Below are 12,878 nucleotides of genomic sequence, written 5' to 3'. Positions count from 1 at the left end.
TGATGGTTATGGGTTTTTATGCCAGGCACTTTGCTAAGGGTTTTACATGTATTTCCTGTAAAGTAAGTTCTTATTATTGTCTAGATTTTACATAAGAGGAAACTCTGGCACAGAAAGGTTAAGTAACTAACCGTAGTGAAATGCTTTTTAATGTTGGGGTCAAAATTTCCACCCAAGCGTGCTAACTCTAGCCCTTGCATTTAACCTTCAGGCTAGGTTATAAGATGCTTAAAAATAACAAAAAGTTATGAAGTCTTGTAGTAAATAGGAGTTGATATTACAAGTACAGTTTATTAAATTTGAGAAGATACGGAAACAAAATGGAAACTAACTGCTTGGAGAATAATGGAAGAAATACACTGTATTTCTAAATTTTATTTACATATACAGATTGTACATTTTCTGTCTTTTAAAATAATAAGGTATAGGTATGTACAGTGGAATCTCATAATTTCTAAAGTATCAATAGTATATTTGTAAAAGGTAATTATATATATTATTTAGCTTTTCCCTTTTGCAAATACTATTAGAAATGTATGAGATATTTTAATAAAATGGCCTTTTCAAATGTAATGACTGGGAAGATTGTAAATTGTGTCTTAAGCAAAATTAGATTCTCATGGTGTTTCAGTTGCTGAAACAGGGAAAAGGAGCCTGTGTATCTGCAAACAGATTTCGAATTGCTCTTTGGGGCAGTATAGCTTCATGGTTAAGTGCATGAGTAGGGGAATCAGACTGCCTGGGTTTAAATCCTATCTTTGACATTGTATAAGCCTTTGGCAAATTATTTAACCACGTGGGGCCTCAGTTTTTCATCTCTAAAGTGTGGATAGTAATAGTTCCGCTGCATAGGATTATTGAGAGAATTAAATAAGCTAAATGTATTAAAGTACTTAAAGAAGTACCTAATACATAGTAAGTGCCCCATAAAATGTTAAGTAATTTTATAATGTGTTATTTTTAATAATAAACTGTGTTAAAAGTATGATAGTTCAGAAAATAACTGATAGTTATAAAAGATTGTTTTACCTGTTTGGCCTTAACAGCTATTCTGGGAAAGAGCATGCTTTCAGCCCTCAGGCCGCAGTTCACTTTGCAAGAGAGAATGTCTAATAACTCCTCTGAAGTGACTGCTCTTTCCAAAGCATCGGGATATGGTCATTTTATATGAATCAGAATACTTCAGCTCTTGGCTTCCCTGATCATCTCTCTAATCCTTTCTAGAATAAATCATTTTGTATACACACAGTCATAAGTTTTCATGATTGTGTAAAATTATACTCGAATATGTATTTTACTTGTTTAATAAAATTACTTTGTAAAAATCACTGAATTCATTGATGTCATTATTCATCAAATATACAGGAAAGGCTTTTCGGCCAGGATTTGGATATATCCATTATTCTGTCAAAAGCAAAATGCTATAGTGTTTTCTAAAACGATCTTCTGCTTTTAATATGGCACTTTTTAGTTAGCAAAATATTTGGCATGCTTCGTAAGACTGCTTATTCGGTAAATGACAAAAATACTCATATCAGATGTTCACAGAATGGCATTCCCCTTTGACATTCATGTACAGTTATTTTTCTTTAATTTGAATTATAAGTTTGTTTTTGTTTGTATTGTTTCTTTGTCCCCTGTAGGCCCTCCTGTCAGTCCTTCGAGAAAGCCATCGTTCAAGAACAGTTTTTAGGAAAGTTGGAGGATTTGTGTACATTACGTCCTTGCTTGTTGCTATGGAAAGATCTTTGAGCTCACCACCCAAGAATGGCTGGGAGAAAGTGAACCAGAATCAAGTGTTTGAACTTCTCCACACTGTGTTCTGCACATTGACTGCAGCAATGCGCTATGAGCCGGCCAACTCTCATTTCTTCAAAACAGAGATTCAGTATGAGAAGTTGGCAGATGCCGTTCGATTTCTTGGCTGTTTCTCAGACTTAAGAAAAATAAGCCCCATGAATGTCTTCCCCTCAAATACACAGCCATTTCAAAGACTTTTAGAGGAAGACGTAATCTTGATGGATTCAGTGTCACCCACTCTACGGCACTGCAGTAAACTCTTTATTTATCTCTACAAAGTAGCCACAGATTCTTTTGACAGGTATGGCTCTGCTCTGTGCTCTGAATTAAAGGGTATACTATGTATGACTTCAACATTAAGGCTTAAGTTATAATTTAACCTGAAAGAAAATGAAAACAAATGAATCTTCTCTCTCATTTACTTATCACTTTATCTGTGAATATTACTATTGCTCTGATGTTAAGCTTTTCAGCATGGACATCTGTGTATTATTTGTAAAACCAGGTAAGAGTTAAGCTCTCAATGCACTTAGCAGAGCATTTTCAATGAAGTTTACTTTTTTTTTTTCCCCCATGTTGGGTCTCAGTTGCTACGTGTGGGCTTTCTCTAGTTGCGGCGAGCGGGGGCTACTCTTTGTTGCGGTGTGTAGGCTTCTCATTGTGGTGGCTTCTCTTCTTGTGAAGCACCGGCTCTAGGCACACAGGCTTCAATAGTTGCAGCACGCAAGCTCAGTAGTTGGGGCACGCGGGCTCTAGGGTGCGCGGGCTTCGTAGTTGTGGCGCGTGGGCTCTAGAGCACAGGCTCACTAGTTGTGGCGCATGGGCTTAGTTGTTCCACAGCATATGGGATCTTCCCAGACCAGGGCTCAAACCCATGTCCCCTGCATTGGCAGGCAGATTCTTAACCACTGTTCCACCAGGGAAGTCCCTGAAGTTTACTTTTCATGGTGGTGTTTCCTATGTTTTCTTTTTCCTCTTTATTCTCAAGAATGTTAGGTACATCCAGACTTATTGATATTAGTTATCAATAGAACATAGTTATGATTACATGTATTTTCAGACAGATGGCATAGTCTCAACGTTCATAATCATTCCTAACATTTTATAATCCTCAAAAAATGTTATATCTCCCTGGGAGACATTGATAGTTCAGGAGTCCATCAGATTAATTTACTCATTCCTTCGTTAAACAAGTACTTAGCAAACACCTATCGCATGGCAAGTCATCGTGCTAGGCATTAAGGGTGCAACTCAGCACAAGGCTACTTTGGTTATATCCATCCTTTACCTTAAATACAAACACATAAATAAACGATAACATAATTGTGATAAAATCTATGATGTGGAAAATCCAGGGTTCTAAGATCGTAAGTCTGCTTTACCTAAATCACTTATTTTCAGTTCTTAAAGTGTGTTTTCAATTAAGCTCTCACTTTGAAAATAATGTGAGAGTGATCATGCTGATCATGCTGCTAATTTGCCCCAAGCATTATCACTTTTAACCATTACCATAGTTTTACTTTATAAAACAAGTGAATTGTTTCTATAATGGCCCCATAAATAAAGCAAGTAACTCTATTGGGTAGAGCTAAAAGCTTTTATATCCTTAACTGTAAAATTATCTACTTTGAAATACCTACTGAGATGTTTCTTGTTTCTTAATATTTCTTTGGCCTTAGTATTTAGATAGAAAACACAGGTAATGTAAAAAAGGTTTTCAAATTTTCCCTGCCTTGAAAATAAAAATGCATATATATTGTTAACTTATAGAAACCATGGGAGAGTGTAGTGTTGAGGGAATAAGGTGTTTTTTAAAATTAAAATTTGTGTATTTAGATTCAACCTCTTTTCCCTTGTTTTCTAACTTATCCTAGTTAGTATACCTTATTTTTAGTTTGCTTCCTCAAAAAACAAGGCCTATAGTACTCTGTTTAACAGATATGTTACATGTTAACCTTAATGAATAAGCATCTGCCTAAAGCATGCTTTTCTGTTTCCCTCAGTGCATGTGTTGTAGTCTTGTTCCTTGTTCCCGCTGAGTATGGAGGATGTTCCCTATTAAACTTTTACTGGTATTTCTTGTGAAACTAACCAACTGCCAACCTGGTGTCCTGTTCTAACCTTTCTAAACCACCCTGTTTTGTTGTCTGTAGTCGTGCAGAACAGATCCCTCCTTGCCTGACAAGTGAGTCTTCTCTCCCCTCTCCTTGGGGTACACCAGCTTTGTCCAGGAAAAGGTACTGATCTAATAACAGAAGTCAATCTTTACTTGTATGGGTTTTTTTCTTCTGTGCTCAGTTATATATTAATGTGGATTTTGTGCTTTGTAACTTTAATTATTTTCTTTCTATTTGATACCTTTGTTTTTGTTTTTAAAACTGTCAGCTTCTGCTGAGTATATTTATGAGAGTAAAATGTGTTGATGCTATGAAGATATGAAGGACATGTAGCATTTTGTCATCCAACTCTATTATTTGGACTAAAATATGCATTTTAGAGCCAGCATGTATTTTATTAAAATTAATTTAGAAATGAGGATGTAATGCCTCTACTCTTTAACTAGAATATTTTTCCCCTTTTTCTTTTCACTTTAAATGTGCTTGGGATCATTCTTTGGTTTTTAGTATTACTTCAAAATGAACATCCCAGCACTGGCTGAGGAAATGTGTATTTTCTCAATCGGGTTCAACCAGTTGAAATGTGATGCTGTTAGGAAGACTCAGCAGGCTAACCTTTGAAAAAGTGAATTTAAAAAACTCCCCTAGCTCCTGTTTTCATCAGTTGTCTGTAAATCTCTTTCTAAACTGATGTAGTCTACCTCATATATAAAGCTTATGACTATAAAGAACCAGCAGTTGATTGACAAGAATACAATTAAGATCCATTTGAGATTCCATTTGTGACCTGTACTTAAAATGATCATAGTCTGTGCACTTGGCACCAAATACTCTTCCTACCTCTGTTTTCCTCATAAGCAAGTGCTTAAGGACTTCTTAAGTCTTGTATTAATTCTCTTCCACTGTGGCTTTTTAAAAATGAATCCTGAGGTTCTGCTCTGTTGTTGTTTAATTTTATTTCTGTTGTTCAGATTTTGAAACTTGAACACAGTTGTGGTTAATTTAGTACTAAATTTGAAGTATTTGTTATAAATTTGGTATTTCAGTATATTTTAAGAGTAATATTCATTAGGTATATGGGCTTATATTTTCCTTTTTCTTTTAAATTTACACTGGGGCTTACAGCTCATTTTCTTCTAGTAAATCATGGCATAGTTAAATGAATTTAGTATTGTTCAATGTATTTGTATTTAAAAACTACTACCTCTTTTTTGTGTTTGTAAGAGCAGTTCTTGATTCAAGACATTATGAAATCAATTTGAGTTGACCTAGTGTATTTTTCTGTTGCTAAAATGAGTAAGGTAAAAGGTATTCTTTGTGTTGCAAGATTCATGTGTGCTTACTATCCCAGAGAACTACTGGATGTTAGAGAAATAGTTTCAATTACTAAATAGTTTTAATCATTAAAATAAATCGTATTTATGATTCTGTCATACATGGTAAAGGCTTAAAAATTGCTGTGTTTAAATTCATTAAGTATTAACCAGAAATTACAGAATACTTTCAATAGGGATTCACAGATTAAGGGGACAAATATTTAAAAATCTATTAGAACCTCCTATTTATTTAAATAGTAGTTTGACAAAGGGAAAACAGCATTTTATTCCATATCATAGTTATTCAAGGCCTTCAATCAAAAACATTTTTTCATCTTTTGCAACACAGCTACATATAAGGATGTCCTGTCTTTGACCTAAGGGGAGACTGTCACTGAATCAGCAGTTGTAGTTGAGCGTATTTTATCCATGGGAATTCTAATTAGGCTTACAAGTTATGTTACCCCAAGGAAGCTCCCAGTGCTGTTCTTGCTAGTAATAAGGTCAGTGTAGCTTGCCATTCTGGTCAGGTTACATACATTTTGCTCAGTGATAAGAATCATAAGCTAATAAAGAAAACTTTTTTTACTTCACAGTATAGTAATTTTTGAAGTTAGAATATCTCCAGAACATCTCAAATTACATCAGCTTATGGGCATCTTTTTTCTTGTGGCAAAACATGTTTTGTTTTGTTTGCAAAAGGAAAAACCAACATTGTGTTAGTTTTATGGCTTGTGGAGATTAAGGTACTAAGGAAATTTCAACTTGTGATACTTGTCTGGCAAGTAAAATCTTGGAGATTCTTCTCTATTTGAAGAATTGGAGGAAAACGAACTAGGAAACCTTATTTTGGAAAACTAAAACTCGTAATTTTTTTTTCATTATTCAGAAGAAATAATGGAACAGAATTATGCTGAACAATATTCAATCACAGAGGAGGTGAAAGCAAAATACAAAATAGTAATCAAGACTCTCAGAATATACCTGCAATCGCAAAAACAGTGGCGAGTACTAGTTATCGTTTGAACACGGTGTCCATTACTGAGTGCCTATACACACTTGATAATTAAGGCAAAGCAAATTTAGAATTTAAATATTTAAGTATATATTCCCAAAAGAGGTAGATAAGTCTTAAGTATATATGAGAATTTAGATTGAAATATTAAGTAGCAATTTCTTTAAGCTTTAAAATTAACTGCAACATAAAAATTAACTAAATTTTGCAATGTCATTTTATCCTATCTTTGCAAATGGTTAGGTCTTGGTTGGTATTTACCAATGTAATAAGCTTACCACAGTCTCTAAATGTAAAAAATGGTAATACCTGTGGCAATACCTAAGTGACTTAGTAAGAATTAATGTTATATAATGGCTGTTAAAATAGACCTAATTTTACTTAATAAATACCATGTTTTAGATTTCTACGATGTTTGCAGTATTTTTCTAGTTTGAGAAGAATAATGTAATTCCTACATTAGATATTTTTCTATATAAGTTTTAAAAGTTTACTACTATAGTAGTTACATATTAGTAGAGTTCAGTTTCCAAAGACATAAAGGACTTCTTCCTAGCTATACGTATCAATAATTTAAGTTCAAATTTATATTAAATCAGGCAACTAAGAAATAATTTCGGAAGGCCTGTAACTAGAATATACAATTAGAATTGATGTTTTTTCTCAAAATTGTGTTAGTTTTTATGTGTAATGAAAACAATTTTTATGAAATTTCTTAATGGTTTGGAGTTCCTATTACACAATAGAGGAATTAGGAATCTTTTTTTTTCTAGTTAGGTCAAAATATTTTAAAGACTAAAGGGAGAAACATGGGAGGAGGATACCTGTTGTTAATAAACATTTAGAAAACTATTCTAGTAAGTTTAGAAATTAAATCTTTCTGAACAAAAACAGAAAAAAACCAGGGAGTGAAAAAAATGAGTAGGTGGAGGATATGCTGACTTTAAACAGTAGCACACATGTGTTTTTTTCTTTTTTTTAAGTGAAGCTGAATACTTTCCTAGAATCTCTGTTAAAAAGAGAATGTACTTAAAAAAAAAAAAAAAAAAGGCAGTGCCAATTCTTTGCTACTAAATCAGTGACTTAAAGCATCTGTTTCCCAAGCTGCGCTTGTGCCAGAGAGCTGAAACTGCGCTGCTCTCAGTGACAGAGCTCAGCATTAGACAAATTATGCTGAAACCAATTCATTGGAACAAAGAGCTCCCATAGGCTGAAGCCACAAGCATCTGTTTCCTTGTGCCAAGATGCAAAATGTGCAAAACTCATGAATTGCAGAAGAAGAGTATGAAATAGACGGTGGAGATCATTGATGAGAAGAAATGTTGTGCATTCAGGGCATGGCTAGGCTTTCTAACTCACGGAAGCTTGTTACGTAAAATATCCCAAGTTTTTAAAAATTGCGAATATTCTCAGTGGTAGGGAGGATAATGCAAAAGAGCGTGAATGTAGTTGCAAATAAGCTAAAGGAGAACTCCCTTGATTCTTAATATGACATGTGGCCAGGATTCTGAGCCAACTCTGACTCAGTTGAACCAGTTATAGAGTAGGCCACTTTGATCTTGTTTGTTCTTGATTATATTACCCATGGTTTAAGGAAAGGTTAAAAACACATAGGAAATTTCAAAGAAAACACTCACTGAGGCACTTAATGTAACTTGTACTCTCATCACAAATTATCAGAACTATCATCTTTCTTAGAGCTTTGACTCACTGTGATTTCACCTATTCTTTATATCTTCTGTCATGTATGTTATTCTTTTTGTTTTTCTTTTTTTCAGTTTTACTGAGATATAATTGATACTGCACTGTATAACGTTTAAGGTGTACATCGTAATGACTTGTCTTACATGTGTTGCAAAATGATTACCACAGTAGGTTTAGTTAACATTCATCATCTTACATAGATTCAAGGAAAAAATGGTTTTTTCCTTGTGATGAGAACTTTTAGGATCTACTCTTAGCAACTTTCAAATACACCATAGAGTAATGTTAACTAGTCATCATGTGCCATTCTTTAATAAAACAATCCAAATAGTAAGTGGTAAAAACATATAAGAGCCTAAAAGACTTGATAAGTTGTCTATATGTGACTCAAGAATTGAAAATATATTGTTTTTTAATTTCCCAACGTTAAGGTGTTTTGTAAACCAACCCTTAATTATAAGGCTTTTTTTTACTCAGTGGAGAAAGGTAGTAGAAGATGAAGAAAATGAACAGAGAATGTGATTGAAATTAAATACCCAATTACCCTTCTTTCTTTTCATAGGCATGCATATCATTCTGTTTCAACTCCCCCTGTCTACCCTCCTAAAAATGTTGCTGACCTGAAAGTACATGTGGCAACTTCATCTCTCCAGAGTTCTGATGCTGTCATCATCCATCCTGGAGCCATGCTTTCTATGCTGGACCTCCTGGCCTCTGTTGGGTCAGTGACACAGCCAGAAGTAAGCTTGGATAGATTGGTTCCTTCCCGTCTTTAATGAGTGGAAGGTGTGACTGCATGAGCAAGGGAGTGGGACCAAGAAGGTGACATGGAACCTTTCTGTGTCACGTACTGAAGTAGGTAAAGGAAAAAAACAGGATTTTCGTGTTTGAGTCTTAACTTTCCTAATGAGTAGTAGGTACATATGTTTTAGAATACAACTCATTTGTTAAAATGCAGTTACTTCTGGTACTAAAATAATTCTCTTTCTCCTTGTAAATCCTGCTCAGCAGTGGAAATTGTTAATAAATAATACAGGAAGAAAAATGACTGAAGGTACCATTTTGAGGCTATTTATGTATTTTCATTTGTAACACTCAAGAGTTTGGGTGAACTGGAGTTTGGATGACTAGTTTTGTTTAAAATGTATGGTTTCAAAGGCCTAAAGTGTCACAAATGTTAACAATAGGTCATTCTTTAAACTGGTTATTTACTTACCATGAAAAATATTTACGTTATGCCCACTATTTCTATAAAAATAAAACTATTATTAGTTACATATAGTCATGTAATACGAAAGACTTGAAAGAAAATGGAGTCAAGCTAGGTATGCTTCTAGCAGAATGAAGACCAGAAATATTTCCCTAGCCCTGTCCTGGAGTTGCTGTGTCCCTCTAAGTCAGCTACTTAATTCATCTGAATGTAATTTGAAGCATCTAGAGACCTCATATTAAAATAACAGGTGTACTTCAACTCTTAAAAGGAGAGAACTATCACCTATCTTATTAAGAATGCCCTGGTGGCATGAATTTCTTTGTTAACTTCAGCATGCCTTGGACCTTCAACTTGCCGTGGCAAATATTTTACAATCACTGGTGCACACAGAAAGAAACCAGCAAGTCATGTGTGAAGCTGGTCTCCATGCGCGACTGCTGCAGCGGTGCAGTGCTGCACTGGCTGATGAGGACCACTCACTGCACCCGCCCCTCCAGCGGATGTTTGAACGATTAGCCTCTCAGGCTCTGGAGCCCATGGTGCTGAGGTCAGTATGTTCTCTTCTTCACATTCAAATAAGCCACCATTAGTAATGGCCGTTTCTAGAGTCTTTATAGTCAAGAGTCTTGCTTTAATAAACATATATTCAGTTATCTGTGGGCAAAACCAAAACACCACAAAAATGGGCAAAATGCCCAAAATATCGTGCTTAGAAACAGATCAATCTAGTTATTAGTAAGCAGGATGTTTTTGTCCATTGGTCATTTCTTTTGCTTGAATCCAGCAAACTCTTACTTCCCTTTAAAAATGAAGTCATGTTATATTTGTATGACTTGCATCTACTTTATAGATAAGAACATTTTACGTGGACGAACTCTTTTGAGAAACACTTTTTAAATTTTAAAATAAGATTCAGAGGAAGTTGTAAAGGTAGATCAGAGAGATTCTGTGTCCCCATCATCCAGTTTCCCCCAGTGGTTACATCTTATGTAACTACAGGACAGTATCAAGGCCAAGAAATGGACATTGGTACAATGTATCCACGTATGCTACAGTTCCCCTGTTATTTATCACTTGTGTCAGATTGATGTAACCATCTCACAATTAAGATGTCACAAAGATCTCCCCAGTGCTCCCTCTTTATTATCATAGCCACTTCCCTAACCCCCACCGTCTCTAACCCCTAGAAACAACTCTGTTCTCCATCTCCGTAATTTTGTCACTTTGAAAATGTTATGTAAATTGAATCATACAGTATATGACCTTTTGTGATTAGCTTTTTTTTTAGTTGTTGTAGTGCCTTTGAGATGCATCTAGATTGTTATGTATCAAGAGTTTGTTTCTTTCTATTGCTGAGTTGTATTCCATGGTGTGGATATACCTTGCACAGTTTAACCATTTGAGAAATAGGTATATTTGAATAACCTTTTTTAATATAAGAGAAACAGTGCTCTGTGTTTTAGGGATAAAACAACATTAAAAAAAATACTTTCCTTGAAATAACCTAGCCAAACAGATTTAATGTTTAAATCATCTTGTCCCTCCTTAAAAAAATACTCTCATATATCTTGTCACTTTCAGCCACAACTAAGGAGCCTTCCTACTGCAACTAAGGCCCAGTGTAAATAAATAAATACATATATTTTTTTTATATATTTTTATAAATAAAATAATTCTTTTCTGCTGTTAAAGTACTCCTTTTTCATAAAACTTTTGGAACTTTCTTAAAAATGGTTGGACTCTATTTGTAATTTATATTTTTTAACTGACTCCAAGCTAAGAAAAACCTCTGTGGTTAACATTTGTTAAACAGTACTGTACAGGGCAGTGTGCCAGGCCTTAGTAATACCAAGATGAATGACACAGTCTCTACTCACTTTGTCACGTTATGAATATATTCAGAGACCTAAAGTTTTGAAAACAGCATGGAGATTTTCCCATGATCCTTTTTGATGATCTGCTACTTTAAAAGTAGAGAGACTGAATGAGAAAAAGAGACTATCTCATACCTAATACTTGTATTTTACTAAATAACTTGTACCGCCTACTTAGATAAACAGAGGAAGCAATGGAAACCAACCATTTGGACATGCTCAGTTTTCACAGTGAATGAATTAGGTGAATGCAAAGGTCACATGATGGTACAGGCACCTAGCTGCTTACAAGCCATAGATTATGAGCTAATTGTGTATCACACTCTATGTGAAAAACTGGCAAAGGGTACCTGACCTTTAAATATTTGTTTTTTGGGGCTTCTCTGGTGGCGCAGTGGTTGAGAGTCCGCCTGCCGATGCAGGGGACACAAGTTCATTCCCCGGTCTGGGAAGATCCCACATGCCGCGGAGCAGCTGGGCCCGTGAGCCATGGCCTGCGTGTCCGGAGCCTGTGCTCCGCAACGGGAGAGGCCACAACAGTGAGAGGCCCGCATACCGCAAAAAAAAAAAAAAAAAAAAAAAAAAAATTGTTTTTTCTGCTGTAGGGAATTGAAAATTTAGAGGAGTATTCTTTTTTTAAATTTTTTTCCTTTTACATGATGCTGTAAATGACTGGATATAAAGGGCTTCTATTTTTGTAACCCCTTGACAATTCACTATATTTCTGCCCATCACATTCCAGGAGAACATGCTCCTCAGGTCTCCTTTGTAACTTTTCACAATACTTGGTGCTCTTTTCACTGTTTGGTGAATTAAAACATAAAATTAGCATTGTATATTATAGTAACTGTTCAGATTGCTTTAGTATTTTTAATTAGTCTGTTACAATTCATTAAGTCACATTTTTTGTGTGTGAATTATATAATGTTCCCAATCAAGGAATAACTTCGCTTTGTCTCTTCTTTAGGGAGTTTTTACGTTTGGCAAGTCCATTAAATTGTGGTGCCTGGGACAAAAAACTGCTAAAACAATATAGGGTCCACAAACCAAGTTCACTGAGTTATGAGCCAGAGATGAGAAGTAAGTTGACCTTTGAAGTTCCCTTTTTTGGTTTATCTTATAAATGAAAATCATGTAGGGGAAGAAAATTATTTCAAGAAGTTCGACTGTAAAAGAAAAGAAAGGGAAGGGTTTGTTGTTGTTTTTCGTTTGTTATTTAAATAGAAAAACGTAAGATCTCATTGTTTGACTGGAGAAGCGGGCAGATGGGGATGGCAAAGGAATCAGTGATACAAGCAAGATCCAGAGGAGGTGAGAACTATGTGCAGAATAACCCTTGGCTTGGAAGGGGGAATACCTCTTTCTCAGAAGATCTGTAATTTCTTTACCGTTCTCACTGTAGCCTTTGCTGCCTGAACTAGAGTGGTTGACTGGACTCTTCACAGGCTGTGGCTTTGCAGGACAGCTGGTGCAGGAGGACATGGAGGACAGGAAATTTAAAATACTAATAAAAGTAGTCAAAGAGAAACACCAAGGAGTATAGGATAGATAGGGGAAGAAGTAAAGTCAAGCAGCTAGTGATAGGCTGGGAGAAAAGGGATAGATCACTGGGCTGGAGAAGAATGGCTAGGCTAAAAAGCAAATGTAGTGAGAGAAAAAGAATGGGTGAACTGGAGGAATGAGGTAGGTAATGACAATCAAAATTGGAGCGGTGAGACAAGCAAAGAAAAGGACTGTGCCCAAAATGTGGCTCTGGAGTAAAGTAGAGGTAAAGCTCATTGGGGGAAAGGTGATCATAGAAGGGAGGTGTTAGATAGGTTGTTCATGTGGACCTTGAGA

General features: G+C 35.4%; 1 protein-coding gene across 7 annotated transcripts in view; it reads left to right on the top strand.

Moving 5' to 3' along the window:
* WDFY3 (WD repeat and FYVE domain containing 3) overlaps positions 1 to 12,878 on the top strand; it is a 279,964-nt gene that overhangs the window by 152,512 nt on the left and 114,574 nt on the right. For 6 of the 7 annotated variants that reach the window (XM_081250859.1, XM_081250861.1, XM_081250860.1 and 3 more), the window contains 5 exons: positions 1,644 to 2,101; positions 3,954 to 4,037; positions 8,515 to 8,692; positions 9,498 to 9,712; positions 12,007 to 12,119. In XM_081250859.1, the coding sequence (XP_081106985.1) occupies positions 1,644 to 2,101; positions 3,954 to 4,037; positions 8,515 to 8,692; positions 9,498 to 9,712; positions 12,007 to 12,119 (1,048 nt within the window). The remainder of the gene's footprint in view (positions 1 to 1,643; positions 2,102 to 3,953; positions 4,038 to 8,514; positions 8,693 to 9,497; positions 9,713 to 12,006; positions 12,120 to 12,878) is intronic. The other variant, XM_081250858.1, reaches the window with a different exon arrangement.

This window comes from Mesoplodon bidens (assembly GCF_964165515.1).
Source record: "Mesoplodon bidens genome assembly, chromosome: 1".
NCBI lineage: Eukaryota > Metazoa > Chordata > Mammalia > Artiodactyla > Ziphiidae > Mesoplodon > Mesoplodon bidens.
Note: the sequence above shows the minus strand (reverse complement) of the source record. Positions and strands in the feature narration are given on the sequence as shown.